The sequence below is a fragment of the Phodopus roborovskii genome, unplaced genomic scaffold, assembly GCF_943737965.1.
Source record: "Phodopus roborovskii unplaced genomic scaffold, PHOROB, whole genome shotgun sequence".
Lineage (NCBI taxonomy): Eukaryota > Metazoa > Chordata > Mammalia > Rodentia > Cricetidae > Phodopus > Phodopus roborovskii.
Genome location: NW_026126485.1, coordinates 6,499,048 through 6,524,654, shown reverse-complemented (window position 1 = coordinate 6,524,654; position 25,607 = coordinate 6,499,048). Strand labels below are relative to the sequence as shown.

Below are 25,607 nucleotides of genomic sequence, written 5' to 3'. Positions count from 1 at the left end.
CTGATGAAATCATGACCTTACAGAAGACATTTTGGATTCAAAAAAACCATCAAGCATGTGTGTTGGGCTTCAGAATCACCTGGCACAGGTGGGCATGTGTTGTTCTGCAAGTTATTGGGACCCAGTGGCGCTTGGACTGAGGTGCTTGTGACCCCCCAGGGACGATTCTGGTCCTCTCCAATCTGGGTTTCCCAATCCCGCAGCAGCCCCTGCAGCAACTCTCCACTTCACGGCCTGTTACCCAAGCCATGACAACGGTGATAGTCAAACTCTTCTTCATTTGGCCTCTGTGTCTACACTGTACGTAATTTAGACAATAAATATTCATTGAATGCCTGAGCAGATGAACATGTGAATGAATATGGTGAGCATTCTGAGTCAGAGAACAGTCATCATCACGAGTCAGGAGAGAGACTCAGATTGGAATCAGTGACTTTAGCAGGCCGAGTGGGAGGAGACGGAGCAGGTTCTATTCTGTTGCTGCTATGAGGCATCGCTACCTCGAATGTCCTCAGAAGCTGGGGCTAGGTTTGTCTCTTATAGTATCCACTGTGCTGGCAGAACATGGCAAAGCAGTGTTTGCTACCACATTGATTTCTTGGGAAGGCCTCTGATTCAATTTGCATGCTTAAGACAGTGTTAGCCAAGCATTAAGTTCTCATGCATGACATCACTTTTTGGATACGTTGTAAGTCAAATTTATCGTTTTGACTAGAACACAGTCAACATTTTTTACTGCAATAGCAGGAGGAAAAGTGAGGTAAAAAAATTCACAGTCAAGTCCAGGAGCTAAAAGGCTCAGAGTGTGGGAAATGATGCTTGGGGGTCGGGGGGGGGGTGGAGCGCAGCAGGGATTGATCTGGGTGTGGAGGAGGATACAGGGAAGAATTTGGAAGCCCTGCAGGTAAGGACAAGATTAATGATCACTGTCTATTGTTCTGCAAATCTCTACCAAGGCTTTGTGTTCTACAATAATCTTTACTATTAGGAGACATAAGGATTCCAAAGATTGAGACTGGGTTTCGTATAGCTGAAATTAGCCTGAAAGTATATAGCTGAGGATGACTTTGCACTTCTTGATCCTTCTGCCACTTCCTAAATGCTGAGATGACAGACATGTACCACCATATGCAATTTAAGAGGTGCTGGGGTTTGAACCCAGACCTTAGCACATGCTAGGCAAGCACTCTACCAAACAGGCCACATCCCCACCTGTAACCAGCCTACTTATGTCCCCAAGTATGAGCTGATTGAGGTAGACTCCCAACACAGACCTTTATTGTTAGAGAAGTTCAGTCCAGGAAAAGTTGGTTTAGAGTTTACTCTGGGCCCTCAGGGCCAGCCCAAAAGCTATTCAATACTTGGGACCCAGATCAAAAAGGAGAGAGAAGAGTAAACTGTGGTACATATGATGTGGAAAAGAAGGCTGCTTATTCTGACAAGGGTTAGCGTATGATACAGAGAAAATGGCTTTGCATCAAAAGGTTAGTATCTATGATACAAATCCAGTTAGAAGTTTTATCCTGTTCTTCCCATAAACCTCCCATTTCATTACATTTTGATTGATATTAACTTTTTATTTGACAGGAGACCAGTTTCTGGGCATGTTTGCAAGGGAGTTCCTGAATTGGGTTCATGAAGGTAGAGAGAGATCGGCATAACTGTGGACAGGACCATTCCCTGGACTGGTGTCCCTAACTGAACGAAAGGGAGACAACAAGCTGAACAGCAGCATGGATCTTTCTGCTTTCTGCCTGATGGCTGATGGGATGCCACCAGCCACTTCCTGGTTCTGCCACCATGCCTTCCTCACTCCAACGGACTGTACCAATTCTTAAACAGTGACCCAAAACAAACTCTTCTTTCTTTGATTGCTTTTGTCTGGTCTTTTGTCATAGCAATGAAGAAGGTGATTAATACAATATGCTTATAGTATTCTACGCTCCCTTCTGTACCAGTCTCTCCAAAGAGAGAAAGAAATATCCTCTGTTCTTCTTAAGGACCCTAACAATTTCTAAATACAGGGGCTATGTACCAGAATGTTTCTGTTTAAACTTCTTGGTTTAAAAAAAAAAACTAACACATTAGAGGATAGTTATTTGTTAATGCTGGACAGTGTTCTGTCAACTTGACACAAAATAAAGTCATTTGAGAGGAGGGAACCTCAATTTTAAAGATGTCTCCTTAAGATTGGTCTATTGGCAAGCCTGTAGGATATTTTATTAATTGGTGATTGATGGGTAAGGCCCAGCCCATTATGGGTGCCATCCCTGGACTGGTGGTCCTGAGTTCTATAAGAAAGCAGACTGAGCAAGCCTATAAGCAGTACCCATCCATGGCCTCTGCATCAGCTCTTGCCTGCAGGTTCCTGCCTTGCTTGAGTTCCTGACCTGACTTCCTTTGAAGATGAGCTATGATGTTTTACTAAGAAAGACATCAGTGGGTTTGAGAATGGCCAGACCATGACTGTGAGTGTTGTCCAGAGTGACAGGCCTGGACCCAGAAGAATGTACCTGTAGATGCACATGTTGATTTTGTATCACAGCCTTGGACACACATCATAAAGAGCAGAGGATCCAGAAGAATTCTTTGGTGATTCAGCTTAGGACAGACATGGCACTGTCATTTCACCTCTGCATCCCAGTAGCTGAGCACAAGGGCACACAACAAATAGCATACACTCAACAGATGTTTGTTAAACAAATGCTTGATTTCACACAAGAAGTAATGCAACACTAGTTTGGGAAAGAAAAAAAAATTGTAGATTGGTTTCTGGTCAGTTACAAATAGGCTGCATTAGCTATGCTCCAAAGCTTTTGATGTCATCTGACATGCTGACCACCTATGTGTGTGTGTGATGCAGAACTTGGTTATGACACAGCTTTCATTACCTAATGGATCTTACATATATGTGCCTATTTAATTACTGTCAGTCTCTCACCCTGAGCACCATGGAGAAAGTGTTTTTGTTCACTGGTGGACAGACAGATTAATGCATCACCTCACACCAAGTAGATGTTGTCTAATAAATGTTCACCAATGAATGAGATGATTGCATCTTAGTATAAATGCATCTAATCTTCTTGTATATCTAAAAATGATTGTTGTGAGTCTAGAAAGAAATGTTAGAGTAACAGCAGGATCCAGCATTAATGGTAGTAGCAGAGTTAAGAAAATGAGGGACTGAAGTAATGTCTCAGTGGTTAAGAGTACTTGCTGCTCTAGTGAAGGATTCAGGTCAGTTCCCAGCACCCGCATCTACCATCTCACAGTCGCCTGTAATTCCAGTTCCAGGGATCCGACACCTTTTTCTGGCCTCTATAAGTACTGCACTTACATGTTACTCATAAACTCATGCACATACACATAAATTCTTTTAAAAAAATATTTGTTTTTTATTTTATTTGCATTGGTGTTTTTCCTGCATGTATGTCTGTGTGAGTTACAAACAGTTGTTACAGTTGTTAGCTGCCATGTGGATGCTGAGAATTGAACCTGGGTCCTCTGGAAGAGCAGTCAGTGCTCTTAGTCACTGAGCCATCTCACCAGCCAGTTACACATAAATTCTTAAGGTATTTTTTTTTTTAAGAAAAAAATAAGGGCCAGGCAGTGGTGGCACATGCCTTTAATCCCAGCACTGGGGAGGCAGAGGCATGTGGATCTCTGAGACTTTGAGGCCAGCCTGATACATAGAACTAATTATAGGACAGCCAAGGCTACAGAGAAAAACTCTTTCTCAAAAAACCAAAGTAGTAGAAGAAATGAGAAATGAAAATATGGTTGGTGGTGAGCATTTCAGATAGTGTTAAATAGAAAGGAAAATTTCAACCTGAATAGTCTTCACATACCAAATAATGAGTTCATTATGAGTTCACATATGGTTATCATGTGTGATATCATAGGATATCAAGAGTATCCTATTACTCTTTCTTGTTCCCTTCTTCCCTCTAACTTTCTTCCTCCTAATAAATAGTCCTCCATCTACATTTATGACATATAAACACATGAATAGAGTCTGCATGTGAGAGAAAACATAGCATTTATCATTCTGAGTCAGGCTTATATCACTTGGCATGATGACCTCCAGTTCCATTCATATTCCTAAAAATGTCTTGATTTTGTCTTTTTAAATGGAATATATATATATATATATATATATATATATATATATATAAAATTTTATTTATTCAGTCACCCATTCATAGAACTTGCATTGGCCACTTCTGCTGCTATGATAAAACACCATGACCAAAGGCAACTTAGGGGACAGAGTGTTTTGCCTTATGATTTCAGTGCTATCATAGTGTTCAGAGTCCATGATGGCAGAGCAGAGGCATGACATCAAGCATTAGGCAGCAGGAAGCTGAGAGCTCACCTCTTGAACTACAAAGCAAAAGTCATGAACTGAAAGTAGGGTGAGACTCTAAGTACTCAAAGCCCTCCTCCAGTGACACACTTCCTCCAACAAGGCTGCAATTCCAAGCCACTCAAACAGGGCCCAAGTGTTCAAGTACTGGAGTCTATGGGGGATATGGGGATATTCTCACTCAGACCACAGCAGAACCTATGCCGGTTTCCTGAATGGCCTTTTGGGTCTCATTTCCAGGGAGCCATTGGTGTTGTAGGGTTGCATCAGTTGAGTCGTTGGACTTGTTTTCCTCACTTCCTCCTGTGGACTTGGCCATGACATTTATGTTGTGTTTGCTATTTGAGACTTAAATTTTAGATAGTTCCAGGTTGGTCTCAGACTTTTTATGTAGATGGCCTTGAACTTCTGATCTTTCACCTCCTCAGGGGTGGGAATGCAGGGGTGTACCCCATGCCTTGTTTATGCAACACTAGGGATCAAACCCAAGGCTTCTGTGTGCTAGGAAAGCACTGTACCAGCTGGGCTATGCCCTCAGCTCCTGCTTGGGTTTCACTCATTTTGTATGTTAGTGACAAGCCCGGTTTTCTCCAGAATCCTTGCTCACCTGACACTCACCTCAAACTGAGGTCTTATAGAGCCAACTTTTGTCACCACTGTTTCAGAGAGCATGACATGGGGATGGCATGGCTTCCTTTTCCCTGTGACTCTTTTACCTCTGCACCTGCACTCAATTATTGTCTCAGAGCCAAGCCAAGCCAGTGGCAGCAAGACTGGACACTTATGGGCAAGCACTTGAGGAGGAAAACATTCTTTTCTTGCTGGATTTTAGAATGAAGAGAAAGATGAAATGAAATCAAGACCAATGGAATCATATTTCCTTTCAAGTTCATATAGTTAGCATGTTTTTTTTTGCATGAATCCTTAGCCTATTGTTTCCAGAACTATATACATGCAAATAAAATTATGTGTAAACAAGCAGTTTAATATGTAAGGATTGGCAGCATGTAAGACCAGCCTGGCTACATGGCTTTTTTTGTATCAAAAACTTAAAGCTAAAAAGAAACACACACACACACACACACACACACACACACACAGAGGGGGGGGGGGGGGGGGGGAAAGAGTGGCAAATCTGAGAGGCCTTTCCTATCTTCTCCAAGCACTTACTATACACTATGATATAATTTCTACAGTTTGAAGACTGAGGGGTCTTCAACATTCTTGTGTGCTGTTACACATCTGATGATTTGTCTCAGTCAGTCTTCCCATACTGGGCCCTTGTTGAGGAAAGTGGGTGTCCTAGTTAGCTCTGTCAACTTGATATAGCCTAGAATCGTCCGAGACAAGATCCCCAACTGAGGTGCTACCTTGATTGTATTGGCCTCTGAGAAGTCTATAGAGAAATGTCTTATTGTTGGCTGCTGTAGGCAGACTCAGCTCACTATGGGCAATACTCTTCCTGAGTAAGTGGTCATGGGCTATTTGAGGAAGCCAGCTGAGCCTGCATCGCCTGATGCATGAGCCTGCATCGTTTCTACTGGGCATCCACGAGGCAGATGGGGTAGGGAGAGGGCTATGAGTTCCTTGGTTAGAGGTGGCATCTCATAGAATAGCAAGCAGGCCTGCCTCCAAGTTCCTGCTTGAGTGCCCTTGATGATGGACTGAGACCAGGAAGAGAAAGCCAATAAACGTTCCTTTTTCTAAGGAAAATGTTTCATCATAGCAACAGAAATGAAACTAAAACAGGAAGGAAGACAGGCTGCCAGAGACCAGTCCTGCTCTGGGCCCATGTGGTTACTAAGTGTCTAGTGTCTATTCTCAACATCACATTCAGTCTGTAAAAGAATAGGAAAAGCCTGTGTCCTAGAGCATAGAAGAACAATTCACCTTCTAAAATACTCTTCTGCATAATATTGAAATCCTTAATGTTTAGCTTCTTTTCTCCTGTACAACTCCTTCATTAAATTTGTTTATACATGGCTTTCATGCAGTGGCCTAATGCTTCCTATAAATATCACCTGGGTGAAGTAATCTCTCACAGAATAATTTCCATGTGGTAACACATGCAGAGAACACACAGACTCTGCCTTCTACCACTATATAACAGGAGTGGTACTTTGATACATAAAGTCCCAATGGAATCTTGTTTATTACTCCATTAAACTCTTAAATTACATCTATTTTTATTTATTTATTTTGTACATGTGTGGAGGTCAGAGGACAACTTTCTGGTGTCAGTCACTATGTGGGTCCTAGGGGGCCAAACTTAAGTCATCAGACTGGGAAGCAAGTGCCTTAACTCACTGAGCCATCCAGTTGGCCCTGTTGCTGTGTAGGGAGATTCTCATTCTAGAGCCAGGTTGACCTTGAAGTCAAGAAATCCTCCTCTCATGGCCTCCTAAGTCCTGAGAGTATAGGCATGAGCCACTTAGACTAGTTTCTGACTCCCTTTTTTAAAAAAATTAATGATGATGAGCTAGTGAGATGGCTCAGCAGGTAAAGACACTCTGTGTAATTCTGGTGACCTGGATTCAATCCCCAACACCCAGGTAAGGGTGGAAGGAGAGAAGCAATTCTACAAAACTGTCCTTCATGTTGAGATAGCCCCCTCCTGCACATCCCTTATCATGCACATGAGCGGAACAGTAATAATACAAGTTTTAAAATTAAAAAAATATGACTTTCAGTTCAGAAGGAATAAAGCCTAATGCTCTTTTATAATTGGGACAAAAATGATAATATAAGAGTTGTTAAATATGTATGGGATCTCACAAAAAATATGGAACTAAGGGGCTGGAGAGATAGCTGGTTGTTAAAAGCACTCTCTAGGCTTCCAAGGACCATCCAGAGTGCTGTTTCCAGCATCCTCATTGGGTGGCTCACAGTGCTACCATTTTCTTCTTCCTCATAAGCACTTGTATAAGCATTTTTATAATTCTAGATTTGTCTGGTGCTTCTGGTCTGTTCTACAATGCTCCCTAGTACTGTTTTGTTATTCTTAAGTGTACACCTTGACATTATCTATTCTGAGATTCCTCTCCACCCCCACCCCACATATCAGACAAATAATTTTTTTTGCTTTCCATTTTTATTCATTTAAACAAGAACACTAAGGCATTTTCCAATTTAAAAAAATGTTAACATGCTATCTTGTTTTTGTTTTATAGTTATGGCTACTTGGTTGGAGTGTGTGGGCTGATTTTGAAGATGTACATCCCAGTAAGGTTTTGCTGTGAAGGGGTTTGTTTGGCTCAAGTAGACAAAGGTTTATTTCAGAGAGTTTATTTGACAGGACAAAAGCAGATGGTTGATGCTTCTCATATTTGTAACTTTGAAAGCTAAACCTTCCAACTGAAATGAAAAAAACTGCATTCAGGGAAAGAAAAAGATACCATGAAAGCATTCAGGATCTGAAAAGGCAGTAGGGCAGCTCAAGGTCAACTGTTGGCAGAAACAAAAAAGTTTAAGGGTGCTATCTAGAGTCACACTTCTGAGCTGAGGTCATAAAATATGGGCAAAGCGACCTAGGGCAGGAGCAGAAAGCGCATGGCTATGGAGACCTTCTGAGAGATTTACCCAGGTCAATACTGGGTCCCCTGTCTGACTCAACCCCTGGAAACTCTCCAGAGAGTTAGTCAAGCAGAGAAAGAGAGGGAAGGCTATTTATTGAGGAACCTGTGTGTACAAGCTGTCAAAGCCAGGTTTGATCCTCTCCTGAAGGCTGTGATCATCTCATTTCTGAGAAAGCTTCCAAGGGCAACTAACTCTGATCTTATATAAATACTACCAGAAAATAGTAAAAGACGGAACACGTCCTAACCTGTTTACAAACCAAGTGCAGCCTTGATACGGAAACAAGATAAGGGCACTTCAGAAAACTAATCTGCCTTGTGAACATAGGCACAAAAATGTTAAACAAACTCAGAAAGTTGAAGTCAGCAATAGAAGGAAGTGTATGTCATTACTGAGTATTTTAAGAGTAGGTTTAGTCTGAGAGATTCAATGAACATCATTCATCACATAAACACAGTAAATGAGAGAAAAATGACACGATCACTCTGGTTTATAAAGAGCGTTTGGTAAGAGTTCAGCATGTGCATTAATTACCCTTCTTGTTGCTGAGACATAGTTCCTTACAAAAGGTAACTTAAGGGAAGAAGGGCTTATTTCCATTCCCAGTTCAGAAAAACCACAGTCCATCATGACAGGGAGGTCATGGCCATAGTAGCATCTTGCTTCACAGAGCTAACAGGAAGTAGAGCAAAGGAAGCTGATACTCTGTTAGGTTTCTCCTTCTTTTCTTCAAAAAATTGTGGGTGTGCGTGTTGGCATGTGTGAGGCCAGAGGCCAGCCTCAGATGTTGTTCCTCAGGGGCTCTCCAGCTCCTATATTTGTTTATTTATTTATTGGTGTGTATATGTATGTGTGTGAATGGGCATGTGCACATGCGTTTGGGGGAGAGAGTATATGTGCCAAAGCTGGAGTGGAACCAGAGGAGAACATTTGGGTGTCCTACTCTATTACTCTCCACCTTAATCCCTTGAGACAGGGTTTCATTGAACTTGGAGCTAGGCTGCCGGGCAACAAGTCCCAGCAGTTCTCCTATCTCCACCCTCCACAGTGCTGGGGTTACAGGTGTGTGTAGTCACCTCACTTTCTTCATAGGGGTGCCAGAGATTCAAGTGCAGATTCTCAAGGCAGTGGTTCTCAACCTCCCTAATACTGGGACACTTTGATGCAGTTCCTCATGTTGTGATGACCCCCAACTGTAAAATTATTTTTGTTGCTACTTCATAACATTATTTTGCTACTGTTGGGAGTTGTAATGTAATTATCTGCATGTTTTGATGGTCTTAGGTGACCCCTGTGAAAGTGTTGTTCAATTCCCAAGGGAGTCATGCCTTGTAGGTTGAGAACCTCTTCTCTAAAGCATCTTATACCCCACTTTATTTTTTGATAGAGGAGCTGTAATAGGGACTTGTGGCTCACCTATTTAGGTTAGGCTGGCTGGCCATTGAGGCCCAAGGGTCCTTCTGACTCCACCTCCCCAACACTGGGATTGCAAACACTTGTATCCTGCCCAGATTTTTGTATGGGTGCTTGGGACCAATTTTAGGTACTCAAGTTTGTATGGCAAGCAAGCACCTTACCAAATGAGTTATCCCTTCATCCCTCCTTTTTATTCAGTCTGGGCCATAACCCATGGAATAGCACCACCTACATTCAGGGTGGGTCTTCTCAAACTCTCAGCAAACATCCTCATATTCATATCCAAAAGTGCACTTCATTAATGTCCTAGGTGTTTTATTAATCCCATCAGGCTGACAACTGAAGCCAGCCATCACAGCACAGTCTTAGTTTCTAATTAAACACAAATACCACCTCTTAACAAGCTCAACATGGTGAGAAGTGTCCCTGATCTAATAAAAGATGTCTGTCAAATGCCAATAGCCAGCATCATTCTCTCTGGGGAGAAGTCCAGAACTTGACTTAGAGATGAAAACAACAATGTAAGCTAATACCACCATTTCAGACCAATTTTGGATTAGAGGCCCAAGATAGTAAAGACATTTTAAAAAGAATAAATAGGTGGATGGTAGTGATGCACACTTTTAATCACAGCACTTGGGAGGCAGAGGAAGGCAGAGCTCTTCGAATTCAAGGCCATCCTGATCTACAGAATGAATTCCAGGACAGCGACAGCCAGGCTACACAGAGAAACCCTGTCTCAAAAAACAAAACAAAACAAAACAAAACAAAAAAAAAACAAAAACAAAAACAAAACAAAACAAAAAAAGAACAAATAAAACTACTATTTATACATTATTGTTCACATGGAAAAACAGAGCAACTTACACATAAATTCCTGGAATCAATACATGATAATTTTACTGGGTATGAGGTGTATGTACTAAAACTTATATATCTGTTCTTGAGGAACAAAGAATAAACATCTTAAAAGATGCATCAAAAATGTCACATAGCCTGAAAGAAACCTAATAAAAGACTTCTATGGGGGAAATTATAAAAATTCATCATGAGACATCCAGAAAGCCTAGAGATATGGAAACCTAAAGAATGTTTTTGAGTTTGTAGGATTGGTCACATTTCATGGACCCTTCCCAAGTCAAGGCAACAATTGTAGCAGCCCTAATGGCTCTGATGTCACTGCTCAGCACTATCACAGAGCTGCTTTCCAAACAGACTGAGCAATGTCAAGGAGCCTCAACCACTGTCCATGTTCATTTAGTGGAATGGAATGCACTGTTCAGAAAACATACATGGAATTGTAAAGTGCCATGAGCAGCCATGGTTTATTAAACATCAGTTCAAAGGTTTTGTGTGCAGTGGAACTGCATTCCTAATATACATGGGTATCTGGGCTCAACCTGAAAAACACTCACAGAATTATACATTATACAGTTTTGTAATTACAGTATCCTGGTGATTGACAGTTGAACTAAATGAATAATAATAAAAAACCTTGATGAAGTCAAACATATGACAATGATATATGGCTGTTTGAAAATAAATAGCAGGTCAGTAGAACAACATGGAGGTGTGTGTGTGTATGTAAACATGCCTGTGGGACATCAGGTATCTTTCCTTAATTTCTTCTATTTTATTTTATATTTTTTCAATAGACCTCTCAGTGAGCATGAAGCTTGTCATTTCTTCTAAGCTGGCTGGCTACTAAGCATCAGGAATCAGCCTTCCCCCGATCCAGCAAAGCTAAGATTACCAGCATGAGTTGCTATAACCAGATTTATTTTTAAGTTTTAGTTTATTTTAGTGTGCATTGATGTTTTGCACCACATTCATGCCTGGTACTCATGGAGGTCAGAAGTGGGCATTGGATCCCCTGGAATTGCAGTTGTAGATAGAAGATTATTGTGAGCCACCATGTAGGTACAGGGGATTGAACCCTGGTCCTCTCTGTAAGAGTAGCAAGCACTCTGAACCACTGAGCCATCGCTCCAGCCCCATACTTAGCCTTTTCTGTTTAGGTTATGGGTTATCCTAACTGTCATCCTCATACTTGTGCAGAAGGCACTTCATGTAGGTGGGATTTTCTGTCCTACCAGCCAGTTCCCAAATTATCACACTGAGACTTATTTTAATTATAAATGATTGGTTGATAGTTTAAGGCTTATTTATAACTTACTCTTATAACGTAAATTAACCCATATTTCTTATCTATGTACTACCACATGGCTCAATACCTTTTTTCAGCACAGTATGTTTGTCTTGCTTCTCTCTCCGTCCTGGTGATTCCACCTTCCTTTTTCCCTGCACTCTCTTTTTGTCCACAAGTCCCATCTACCCTCTACTTGCCTAGCTATTGGCCATTTAGCCCCTTTTTAAACCAATGACAGCAGCAAATGTTCACAATGTACAAAAAGATTGTTCCACAGCACCTTCACCAACAGCACCTTCCCAGCCCAGATTTTTTTTTTTCTTTTTCCAGGCTAGCTTTGAACTTGTAGGTAGCTGAGGATGACCTTGAACTTTTGGTCCTTCTGCCCCCACTTTCTTCTTAGTATTGTCTTTACAGGTGTGTACCACCACACCCAGTTTTAAATGGTGCTGGGGGTCAAATCCAGTGCTTTGTGCATGGTAGGCACTCTAACCAACTTAACTATGTCACACAGCCTGGCAATAAATTAAGAGAAAACAAAACAAAAACAAAAAACAAACAAACAAAACAAAACAAAACAAAAATCAAACCTCTAATGAAATAATGGGTCAGAATTGAGAACAAAGTGCAAAAAATGAGACAAGAATGAGAGGGAGAGAGTAAATACAGGCTCCTTTTAACAATATACACAGATACAAACAGACTAAAGAAAGGAATAAAAAATCTCAACAACTGGAACTGAATTCAGAGTCAACCTTCCCTGACTTGCTTTTGCTTGAAAATATGTCCTGAGTGTGGATGCTCACACTTGCAAGTGCTATGGCATGCACATGGAAGTCAGAAGGCAGCTTGCAGGCATCTCCTACTACCATGTGGATTGAACACAGGTCTTCAGGTTTGGTGACCGGAACCTTCAACCTGGTAAGCCATCTCAGAGGCCCAGATTCTGGCTCTTTTTGATTGACTATCAAATTGAGAGTTAATATTAATCATTATAATGTTGCAAATGTATGGAATCATTTTAGAGCAGTTGTCATTCCTAGGAAGGGAAGATATTGATACCCCACTTGTAGACATTTTCCTCCTAAGAATGTATTAAAAGATAGCATAATCATGTTCAATAGGGTGTTGCTCAAAGCAGATCAGAACTGGAAACCATTTAATGCTCATCAATAACAGATGGATAAATAAGCTGGAGTGTATTTATTTCATAGATTCTATTCAGTAGTGAAGATTAATGTGTGCCAGATATATACAGTAGCATGGGCAACTCTAATACACACATGTGATGGTGATTATAAATCCCCAAATAATACACCCAGACTGTTTTAATTTGTATAAAATTCAAAAACAGAAGAAAAGACTCCACTGTATGTTTTAAAGAAGGACACACATATTGTCAAACTACAAAGAAAATAAACAAGGGTTGTTGAAGTGTCTCAGTGGTTAAGTTCTTGATACATAAGTTTGAGGAGAAAAGTTTAAAACTTCAGAATCCATGTGAGTGGATGTTGTGGGCTGCCTTAATCCCAGCCTTGGGAGGTGGAGGTGGGATCTCTGGGATTTATTGAGAGACCCTGCCTCATTGAATGAGGAGAAGAGCAATCAAGATCAAGTCCCAACATCAACCTGAGACCTCCACACGACTGACCATCCAGTTCACAAGAAATGGATTGTGTGGGTTCATTTAATTGTCAACTTGACACAACCAAGTATCACCTGGGGAAAAGGAACCTTAGTTGAAGAATTTTCTAGATCCAATTGACCTATTGGCATGCCTTGGGGAGGGATTGTCTTAACTGTTAACTGATGTAGGTGGGTCCAACCCACCATGGAAGAACCATTCTTGGGCAGGTTGTCCTGAAAGGTATAAAGAAAGCTAACTGAGCAAGCCACTGTGTTTTCTGCTTCCATTCTTGCTTGAGTCCCTGCCCTAACTTCCCTCAATAATAGACCTAGAATTGTGAGTTGAAAGTTGTTTTTGGTCAGATGGTTTTATCACAGCAACAGAGAAAGAATCTAGAAAAGAAATTGGTACTGAGGGTGGGGTTATTACTGTGATAGACTGAGCTGTGTATAAAAATACATATACAGACAGAGAAACACACATAGACATAGAACACAGACATAGACACATACACACACACACACACACACACATACCACACATACAACTTATACACACTATACACACAGACACAGACATACACACACAACATATATACCACACACACCACACATATATATTTGCACATACCACATATACAGCACATAACACACACACACAGAAACTCCATGCCCCCACCCCACTCAAATGCATACATGGAGAAATGGAAAAAGAGAAAAAAGAAGCAATGAGGTTAGACAAGGTAGCACACTACTGTAATGGCAGCACTTTTGGGAAGTAGAGGTAGGAGGATTACATCAAATTTGAGACCAGCCTGAACTTCAGAGTGAGACCCTGTTTCAGAAAATAAAAAGAGAAAATAAATGAAGGGAAAAAAAGTAATGTTCACTGGAAATTTGAGATACTCCCTTGGGTGGGGGGCTTGGGATTAGGAAGGGCTGAAAAAGGATTTGTAATAGTGACATTATGAAATATACATTTGGTCTTTTCCCATCTCTGGATATGAAACTTATTGTCTTAGTTAGGGTTTTTGTTTGTTTGTTTGTTTTTGCTGTGAAGAGACACCATGACCACAACAATTCTTATAAAGGAAATATTTAATTGGGTGGCTCACTTAAAGTTCAGAGGTTCAGACCATTATCATCATGGTGGGACTTGGCAGTGTACAGGCAGACATGGTGCTAGAGAAGTAGCTAACAGTCCTACATCTTGTAGGCAATAGGAAGTGGTCTGAAACATTGGGTTTCAAAGCCACCCACATAGTGACACACTTCCTCCAACAAGGCCAAGCCTACTCAGACAAAGCCACACTTCCTAATAGTGCCACTCCTCTGGGGGGGGGTATTTTCTTTCAAATCATCACATTCATTATGCCCTTGGCATTTCCAAAGTGACATATGCTAATTAGCTGACTGATGACTGATAACTCCTGTTTAGCTTTGGAATGGGGCTGGTTAGTGGAAAGACTAAAGCAGGATTAGAGAGCTGGATTTTGAACTCCTGGCAGCCTTCAGGGAGAGAATAGAGGGTAAAGGCCTGAATGTTGATGGCTAATGACTTAATCAATCATGCATAGTCAATGAAAACCTCAACAAGCTTGAACTCAAGGTGCACACAGAAGGAAGTAAGGTCCTCAGGCCTCCCAAGTACCCCACCCAGTGCTTTTGCTTATCTCTGTCCTTTGTATAGGTTATTTGTTTGCTTGTTTGTTTGTTTGTTTTCCTGTGCCATGGCATGCTTGTGGAGGTCAGATGGCAACTTTGAAGGGTTGGTTCTCTCCTTTCACCATGTAGATCCTGAGACTCAAACTTGGGCCATCAGGCAGGCATCTTTACTCTCTGAGACAATGTGCCACCCTAATTTGTGTCCTTTGCAATAAAACCAGAAAGCATAGATCCCTGAGTTAAGTTAGCCACTGTGCAAAATAGTCAGACCCAAGTTTGGGCAGAAGTAGTACAAGTGACACAACCTAAGGGTCCCATTGACCATCAGAGTGGACAGGTTGAGGAGGCTGGGATTATTGGCTTGCTGTGTGTGTGGTGGCAGGGGAGTCCCCATACTACTGATTAGAACAAATATAGGGAAAACTAAGTTTGCCTGCCTACCTTTCTCCTCCTCCTTCTCTGTCCCCCTTATATATCATGTTCTCTTGTTTGTTTGGTATGGTGGTCACAAGGGGATAGATGCAGCACCATTGGTTGAATCACATATAATATTATTCTATGCATGTTGTGATTGTCAGCATCACAAATATTATGAGGGATAACTATATTCTTGTTTTAAGATGAACAAAAACAATGACTAAGGTAGTGGATCTGTTATGCCCTTGTGGGCATAACATATGAGGGCCTGAGTTTGATCAGGACTCATAATTATAATTCTAGCACAGGAGTTAGAGATAGGCAAGTCCTGGAGCTCACTGATCAGCTAGCCTAGCCTACCTGGAGAGCTGCAAGCCAATGAGAGACCTAACCTCATTTAGATAGTCCATCATGGCTATGCCTAGAGGCTTGTCGGCTATGTGTTCTAAATACTGTCAAGTTGACAGGATTCCACTGAGATATATTTTCCAGTTCTGCTGTAAGCTGTCCACCCATAGTTCCCACCAAGGTATTGGAAAACTGCCTTGATTTATGACTTTCTTTTTGTTCTGCAACTATCCAAACTTCATGAAACTATTACTACATTGGAAAATGGTATTTGAAATAACCTAAATCTGTGTTTTCAGGCTTCAGTCCCTTCTATTTGGCTCCAGAATAAACTATCCTTTATTCCCCATGTAGTGAAAGCTGTGTTTCCGTGTCCACATTAGATTGTGACCTGAAAGGCAGAGGGCAACCTCCACTTGGAGCTCTGCAATTTAACATTGCAGGGTTGCTGTTGAGCAAGTCACTTGACCTTCAGAGTTCTTACATCTCTTCCTTCTTTTCTTTTCTTTTTTTTAAATCCATTGATTGGTTGGTTCAGAAAATATGAAGGTTCTTCTAGTTTAAGGACTTCTGATTGCATAACACTGTTCACTTTTCTACCTTCTCTCTGAAGAGGGCATCTTAAGGGCTTAAGAGGTTTAGTGGAAAGTAATTCAGGGACCATGCTGTCTAAAGCCTCTATTATCCCAATTCCATGAACTATATAAAAAATACAGCAATAAAAAACCAGTACCTAGGAGGCCTGTGAAACAATACTGTTTACTTTTCAAAGAGTACATATTCAAGGAGAATAATGCATCTTAATTGCTATTGAGCTGGATTTTTGCAGAGTTTCAGGTCTTCTGGTGACCAGTTGGGTGCTTTAGAAACTGTTAACATTTAGGCTCCAAGTCCAGAGCAACAGGAAGGGATGGATGCCTTACAACTGCTGCAGTACAGACTGAGTCATTTTTTTTTTTTCTTTCTTGGGCCACCATGAAATAGAGGTGGTTTCCAGAGCTCATTCTTAGAACATTTATCTTCTCATTCTATATAATGCAAAATCATCCCTTCTTGTGGTTTTAGCTGCCTATTTTATTTTTATATAAGACTTTTAAAATTCCACATATATTTGTATGCCCATGTGTGTGCATGTAAGTTCAGGTGTCAGTGAAGACCAGAGATGGTATTAGAACCCCTGGAGCTGATTTACAGGTGATTATGAGCCAATATTAGAAACAAACTGAGATCCTTACAAAAGCAGCAGAGACTCTTAACCGCTGAGCTCTCTTTCCAGCCCCACAGTAGGCGCTCTAACTATTGAGCTACGTCTCCAGCCCTATAGTTACCTTCCATATACTGAGTCTTCTTGTCTTTATTTTTAAGTGTCATTTTGAGTTCTGAATTTAATATAGCTAGCAACTTAATAAGGTTTTTGTATTTCAGTCTCAACTGTTTTCTTTTGAAAGGGTCTCACGTAGGTCATGATGGCTTGGAATTCATTATATAGCTGATGATGACTTTTAACTTTTTTTTTTTCTTTATCTTTTCAAGACAGTATTTCTCTGTGTCACAACCCTAGCTGTCCTGGACTTGCTTTGTAGACCAGGCTGGCCTCGAACTCACAAGAAATCCACCTGCCTCTCCCTCCCAAGTGCTGGGATTAAAGTCCTGTGCTACATCATTCAGGGATCACACATAGGGCTTCATGCTTGCTGGACAAGTACTTTAACAAAGCTGCATCCCCACCTCCTTGGAATGCTTTAAATTCAACGTCATCCTCTCCCACATATCTATATATCTCTCTCTCTTCTATATCTTGGTAATTAGGATAATTGATTGTCAGGAGAAGAGCTATAGTGATCCTAACTGATTGGCACCAGGGATTTTGTGTTAGCTTTAAAGCCAGCCAAGGAGATCAGGTCACGAAGAGAGAAACTCATTGAGAATATTCATAGTCAGTGCCTGGAAACCAAGCCCTACCTTCAGATCTGGTGGTCATGGAATGGACTGAAATTGGAGTATTAAGTCAAGAGTCAGATCATTGGTGAAGGGAACAAAGGTGAGGAATGGAGAGCACCCACCACTGTTGGGTACCTTGAAGCTGCTGCACATGCCTACACTGGAATGGCCGCACACCATCCTTTCTCCAATATGTCATCCTTCCTTGCCTCTTCAAATTTGCCACATAGTGGTATGTTTTCCTGAAATGGGCACGGTTTCTCTCTGTTGTTGGACCATTTGAGACTAAGCTGGAAGTTTGTCTGTGGTGTGAATTCTTCCCCCAAGTCAGAATTTTAGTCCTTAATAGTTCTCCATCCCTTTCCTACATGACTCTTTCTATATCTTCCCATTTTTGGTGCCTGCTTGCGTTTTTCTTTTATTCAAGTTTCATTTTAATAGAAGTAACATATAAAAATAGTTTGATGTTAAGTAGTAGCTTCTGGTTTCCAAAACCAGCAAATTGGATTCTTTAGATAATCTCCTCAGCTAAAAACAATGGGGAATATTATGTAATATAGTTTGACACATTAAACTTTCTTTTTTAATATCAAGAACCTGAGGAGCTGGGGGTGTAGTTCAATTAGCAAAGTGTTTCCCTAGCATTCGGGATGATTTGATCCCCAGAACCAAAAATAAAACAACTCAAAACAAAACAAAAACCAATGACAAAAAACAGCCTTTAATCTCAATGCTCCTGATGGAGCATAGAAGAGATAGAAGGATCAGAAAGTTAGGGCTCTCTTTAGCTATCTTGTGGTGATATTTTGTTTGAGCTTTAACAAATAAAGCTTGCCTGAAGACCAGAGTGCAAACAAAGCTAGCCACACTAGATAGCCATAGGAGCCAGGAAGTAGTGGTACACATGTTTAATCTTAGCACTTGGGAGAAAGAGGCAGAGGGATCTCTGTTAGTTCAAGGCTATCATGGGCTACATGAAACTGATTCAGTCTAAAGAGGAACAGAGCTTACACGAAGGTTATCACGGCACTTGGAGTGACATGCTTTTAATCCCAGTACTAAGGAGGTGGAGACAGGAGTAATATGGCTGGGCAGAGAGAAGAATATAGGCGGAAGGAGATTGGAGCTCAGGGCAGTCTGAGCAGTTAGTCTGAAGCAGTCTAAGGATGTAGTCTAGGCAGTATAGGCAGTCAGTCTGAGCATTCAGTCTGAGGATTCATGGAGACATGATCGCCCATTTGGTCTGAGGTAGAGGTAAGAGCTAATGGCTGACTGCTTTGCTTCTTTGATCTTTTAACTCCCCCACCCCCATAGCTGATTCTGAGTTTTTATTATTAAGACCAATTAGACTTCATGAATTATGAATGTGAAATTATAGTAGAAACTGTAAATTATTATAAAAAAGTCGTTTACAAGATTTATGAGCATACATGTTCATTTTATGAATGTGTATGTATATGTAAGTATACATGCTCATCCATGAGGCTAATATCTTGACAGCATTTGCTATATCTGCAAAACTGAGTTGTGGGTATATATCCTCCTTAGACAAGAAAGACAGAAGTCATGCCCAGTATCCAAGATCTTAAAGGAGATAGTCCTGATGTTAAATTGGGATGAGATTCACACTCAGAATAAATAAAGTAAACCATATCTAAACTCATTCTCCAGTCCAACCAAGAGAGATTGTGACAAAGTATTCCTTGGAAATAAATATAACATGAAAAAAAAAAAAACCTTATGGGATTTGATTTGGGGACATGGCAGCTTTTAGATAGCTTTGCATCCAGGATCATAGTATCTACAACTCAGAAACTAAAGACATGCCCGTGGCAAACTTGAGCTAAGATGTAGCTGTAGCTGTTGGTCCTTACAATATCCTAAGGAGAAACATGTATGCTTTCTTAACAGTACATCTATGCCAGAATTTGGGCAACTGACAGAAGTAATTTTCAAAGACAGTGATTATAAGATACTTGTGGTAGTGGTGGTATAGAGGCAAAGAGACATCATGAATGAAAATCAGGAGACACAAAAGACTGATAGGGGCCAGAGAGATGACTTGGTGGGCAAAGATGTGCCACTAAATATGATAACTTGTTCCATCCTCAGGACCCAAGAGAAGGAAGGTAAGATGGGACTCCTCTGACCTTCACACGTATGTGGAGCATGCATAGACACATACATGTATATATACTTGTATAGGTTTTGTTATTTTGACAAGGGTTTCTCAGTAGCTTTGGAGCCTGTCCTGGAATTCATTCTGTAGACCAGGACGGCCTCAGACTCACAGAGATCTGCCTGTCTCTGCCCACTGAGTGCTAAGATTAAAAGTGTGCACCACCACCACCCACCATCTGTATAGATTTTAAAAAGTGGAATTATTAGACATGTATTTGGAAATAATTATGTCATGTTTAAAGAAATAAAAAGAAAATGAAATGCTTTCTAGGTAACATGACATTATAAAAAGTGATACAGATTCTAGAAATGAAAAATAACCAAAATTTAAAGCTCAATAGATACATTGTAAGGCCAGCAAAATCTTAAAATCAGCTAATGAAAATGGCTACATCACTTACAAATGATTGACACTTATGCACAGCTGGGGTCCTCAACTGAAATTCCTGAAGTAGCTTTCCTATTCTGAGGAGAAAGGCACAGACTTTCAATTAAAAGGGAAAACCCCAATATGCTTGTATCATTTACTGATAGAAGTTATCAAATAAGAAAACCAATCACTTAAAATATAAAATGATCAATATACATTGATAGGCAGATTCATAAATATCTGTTAAATACTACAACTACACGGAAGTCAAGAAAACACATACTTCCCACCAAGTACCCAGTATGTTAAATGTGACTGTAAAGCAAGAATGAAAATGTCTTGAAAGAGTCAGCTATGGCATTGCATGCACATCTGGGCAGCCTGGGCTACATAGTGAGCTCAAGTCTGGGTTTTATAACATTATCTCTGATAGAAGAACAAAGCAAAAAAGAATTAAACAATATCCAAATATTTCTACAATCCATGTAACTACTGGAGACACCAGTAACAGGTAAGTGGAAATTACTTTTACATTTATAAATAAAGGATATTATTTTACACAAATCATATGTGAAACAATAATGGCAGTGCTACAAACTACAAATGGAGGTATGAAGCCAAAAATGTAATGAGAGGAACATGCATAGTTTTCTATCCTACATAAGAAAATAATGAAGACCAGTATTAGTGAAGTTCAGTGGCAAGATGGGCCAGTGGGTAAGGGTGCTTGCTGCCAAGATTAACTACCTGAGTTTGATTCCCAGGACCCAAATGATGGAAAGAGAGGACTTATTCCTCCAAGTTGCCCTCTGACCTCACACATCCATGCATGAATGTGTGAACACACACACACACACAAAGAATAAATAAATGACTGTAAAATTATCTTTCAATGAATATGCTTATTATCCATCAAATAAGCTCTTAAAAGTTGATACTAAATTATAAATAGCAAACATGAAAAACAAAGCAAAGAATAATGATAGCAATTAAAAAACAAACATAAAAGTCAAAGAGAAGCTTTGGGACAAACAAGGGTTTGTCCTCAATGACATAGATCATAGTGACAAAAGCTGGAATTATGAAAGTAACAGTTGTGGAGTTGACCAAAATTAGAGAGAAGGCACAAGTACTGTTCTGGGATTCAAAAAAGGTCTGTCACTATAGCCACTGCACACAACTCAAGAAAAAGATATTAACAACTTTATGCTGGTGAATTTGAAAATATAGATGAAATGGGCAATGTTTTAGTGAAGTCTGCCAAAATTAATTCAGCAAGAAATAGAAAATTAGAATCATCTAAGAAGGGTCTTTCACAACCTGAACCTATATGTAGGTTACAAAGTCTCAACAAGCCCTAGCTAGGATAAAAATAAGGTAAGCAACCCTAATGTCATCCATGGTCAAATTGTTAAACCAAAGTTGAAGTGTTTATTTTTGTGTTTTGAGAAGTGGTCTCAGGGTGACCAAAATTCAGAGATCCTCTTGCTTCAGCCTCCCAAATAATGGGAATATCTGTGTGAGTCATTGTGCTTAGCCGAAGAGAAAGTCTTGAAAACACCCAGAAAAAAATGACAGTTAAGGAATATGTTGGGTCACCCTGTGGCTTGCTGCCGGCGCGGTTGCGGGGTTCACGAGGGAGCCATGGAGAACCATGAGTTAATCGAATACTTCAAGTCTCAGATGAAAGGCAATCCTAACATGGCCTCAGCAGTGGCTGCCATCTGGACTTTGCTGGAGTTCTTGAAGAGAGATAAAGGGGAGACACTCCAGGGCCTGAGAGCAAATCTCACCAGCACCATAGAAACCCTATGTGGTGTGGACTCCACCGTGGCCGTGTCCTCTGGTGGAGAGCTCTTCCTTCAATTCATCAGTCTCATCTCCCTGGAGTACTCTGATTACTCTAAATGTAAGATCATGATTGAGAGAGGGGAGCTTTTCCTCAGGAGAATATCCTTGTCAAGAAACAAAATTGCAAAATACCTTCATCAAAGATGGGGCGAGAATTTTGACTCACGCATACTCCAGAGTTGTTCTAAAGGTCCTGGAAGAAGCTGTGGCAGCCAAGAAGCGGTTCAGTGTGTACATCATGGAGTCTCAACCTGATTTATCCAGGAAGAAAATGGCCAAAGCCCTCTGCCACCTCAATGTCCCTGTCACTGTGGTGCTAGATGCTGCTGTTGGCTATATCATGGAGAAAGCAGATCTTGTCATAGTTGGTGCTGAAGGAGTGGTTGAGAACAGAGGAATTATTAACAAGATTGGAACCAACCAGATGGCCGTGTGTGCCAAAGCCCAAAACAAGCCCTTCTATGTGGTTGCAGAAAGTTTCAAGTTTGTACGGCTCTTCCCGCTTAATCAGCAAGACGTCCCAGATAAGTTTAAGTACAAGGCAGACACTCTGAAGTCCATGCAGACTGGGCAGGATCTCAAAGAGGAACACCCCTGGGTTGACTATACTTCCCCATCCTTGATTACCCTGCTGTTTACAGACCTGGGTGTGCTGACACCATCTGCTGTAAGCGATGAACTCATCATGCTGTACCTATGAGCACAGTCCCCTCCTATCAACTTGCAGGGAGCATGTGTACAGAGCTCTACAGGGTGAGCAGCCTCCTCTCCACTCCAGCCAGGAGCCAAAACTGAATCAGACTTCCAGATTTGAATGCAAAGGGCTCACATTGGAAAGTGACACAGTCCTGGAAAACCCTTTTAACTCAGCTCTGTCACATCTGAAACCTGTTCCTAGTTCTAGAATGAAGCTGAAGCATCCTTCCTGTTTTTAGAAACTCATGTCTCTGGAAGTACAAGTTAGATGACTGGCTGCAAACCCGAGGAAGACAGTACACAAGTGGGGACCCTCTACTCATACCATACTCCAGGCTGGTTTGCATCAGCGAAAGTGATGCAGGCCCTTTTGCAGTGGCAGCCACTGAGGACACATCATGGGGTGCCTAACAAAAAGCCAGGAAACACTTGCTGACTGCATCTGGCTCCAGGGCTCGTCTCCTCAGCAGGGTCAAGCCAGACAGGAACAGCGCCAATGCAGGGGCCACATTCACATGACACTGCACACAGAATGTCCCAACCTAACTTGTATCTATAAAATGTCAGTTCACTTTAGACAACTTTTGTAAATTAAACATGGGAACAAATCAGGATTTTTGCAAATAAAATATATGAAATACTTGGGGGGGAAAAAAAGGAATATGTTGATGGTTCAGCTGGTGAAGTTCTCGCTGGACAATCATGAAAGCCTGAGTTTTGTTCCAAAAATCTAGAAAAAAACAAAAAGCCAGGTATGATGCATGTGCTTAGGAGGTAGAGATAGATGGATTCCTGGAGCTTATTGGCTAGCTAGTTTAGCTGAACCAGCAAATCTTAAATAAAAATGAGAGACTCTGTCTCAAAAACCAAAAACCAAACCAATGTGGAAAGCTGGGCATGGTGGTGTACACCTTTAATCCAAGCTCTTGGGAGGTAGAAGAACTAGAAAGAATCTCTGATAATTTGAGACCAGCCTGGTGCTACATAGTGAGACTTAAGTCTCAAAAACAAACAGACAACAACAACAACAGCAAAAACCAAGATGGAGAATGACTGGGGAGGGATCTGAGGCTTGCATACACATGTTCAAGCATGCAGGCAAGCGCGCGCGCGCACACACACATACACACACACACACACACACATACACACACACACACACACACAGGAAAAGTGACAATTAGACACAATTGTGATTATATGAATCATGATTCACTTCTTTTCAGAAATAGTGGCAACAGAATAAAATACAGTATGATTTTTTAAATGTTAAGGAATTAATCCACCAACTTAGAATACTAAATCAAGCAAAGCTATCATTTAATATTGAAGATGAAGTAAAGATATTTCATTGCTGGCATAATTGTACAAAGGAAGGTATTCTTGACCCTAGAGAGCAATTTACATCTGTAGGAGTGAAGAAAGAGGGTCAGAATGCACATTGAAAAGAAAAACCATGATATACTTTAAAAATTTTTCTCTCCTAATTTGTAAAAAGACATGCTATTGGTAAACTAAATTTTATCCCATTCATGTTAAGTTTATAGTATATGTGCATATATGATCTGATAAGAATATATAATCAGAAACAACAGCTCTCCGGGAGAGCTTAATCCTTATGAGGGTCATGCTAGAGATGTGTGAAGGGAGTAGAAGCTTAATCCAGTTCTAGTATTTGGAGATGGAGACTTTAGGAGTGACTAGGGTTAAAGAAGTGCTCAGGACAGAGCTACCATGATTGGATCCTGGTGGCTCTGTAAGAAGAGAGACAGGAAGAGATGCATCCAAACTCCATCTGGCTCTTGTCATGTGCTAACCTGCTTCCCCTAGGGACATCTAGACCAAAAGGCTCTTAGCTGATGCAGTCCCTAAGCCTGTCTCTGCCTAAATTTTTTCTTCCACTTTTCCTGTTTCTTCCTTCTTTTTGTTTTGTTTGTTTTTGAGACAGTCTCACATAGCCCAGCCTCCCATTGAACTCACTATATAGTCAAGGATGACTGGAAACGCCTGAAAACTCCTGCTTCTACTGTCTAAGTGCTGAAATTACAGGTATGCATCACCAAGCTTTATTTAAAATGATTTTTCCAGTGTCCTACCTTTCCATCCATCCTCCCCGATCTCCCACTCCATTTTTTTTTTTTTTTTTGAGATGGTTTTTCACTGTGCAGCACTGGAACTCATTGTGGGGAAGATGGTGTCTTCACACCTTAACATCCCTAGAACTGGGATAGATTGAGTGTTTGTAATGATGCCTGCCATAAACCTTTTTTTTTTTCTATAACTTACCCATTTTGTTATAAACAACAGAAATGAACCAAGAAAACATTAAAACAGAGGTATAAGGAAACATAGATGAATTAAAATGGAACTAAAATGATTGATCCAAATGGAGCCAGGAAAAGAGGAATCAGAAAAGAAAAAGAAAGTAAGGAAAGAAGAAAGCAGATAACACACAGCACTACAGGATGGGCCTAAAAAACAAGCAAATGAATGTATGATACATTGTTATTGTGTTATAATATTCAGAGCTTGGTAATGTAATGTACTATGATTGTAGATAATTGCCATATTCTGCCTATTAGATTAGTGATTTTCTTTTTTCGGTAACCAAATGTAATCTTCCCCCATACTTTACAACAGGCCATTCAGTGCCACTGCTAAGGAAATCATTTGAGTGACTCTATCAATTCCAGTTTAATTGTTTCATTTTTTTTTTTCAGATACAATGTCTTTCACTTTCTTCCAAGTAGAGGAAGCTGTATGCATGCAAGATTTTAAGACCCTTTTTATTTGGAAATGCATTCAGACATACAAACTTACTCTGCTCCAGAAAAAGTGAAGTGCTTTACCTAATGGGTGGGAATGAAGAAGAAATTGGGCAAATATTGACAGCTAGTGCCATCTCTTCTTCCTCCTTCAGGTGACTGTGTACGGGGCACATGCTCTGTTGACATTGACAAGACAGAAGGTTTGCAAGAGAAGGACTGTTCAGGGACCAGGACCAA

General features: G+C 40.6%; 1 protein-coding gene across 1 annotated transcript; it reads left to right on the top strand.

Moving 5' to 3' along the window:
• Positions 1–21,657: 21,657 nt before the first annotated feature.
• LOC127229948 (translation initiation factor eIF-2B subunit alpha-like) lies at positions 21,658–22,665 on the top strand. The gene is given in 2 exon segments (XM_051195056.1): positions 21,658–22,031; positions 22,033–22,665. Coding segments are annotated over 2 exon segments (906 nt in total). The 5' UTR covers positions 21,658–21,699; the 3' UTR covers positions 22,607–22,665.
• Positions 22,666–25,607: the final 2,942 nt, after the last annotated feature.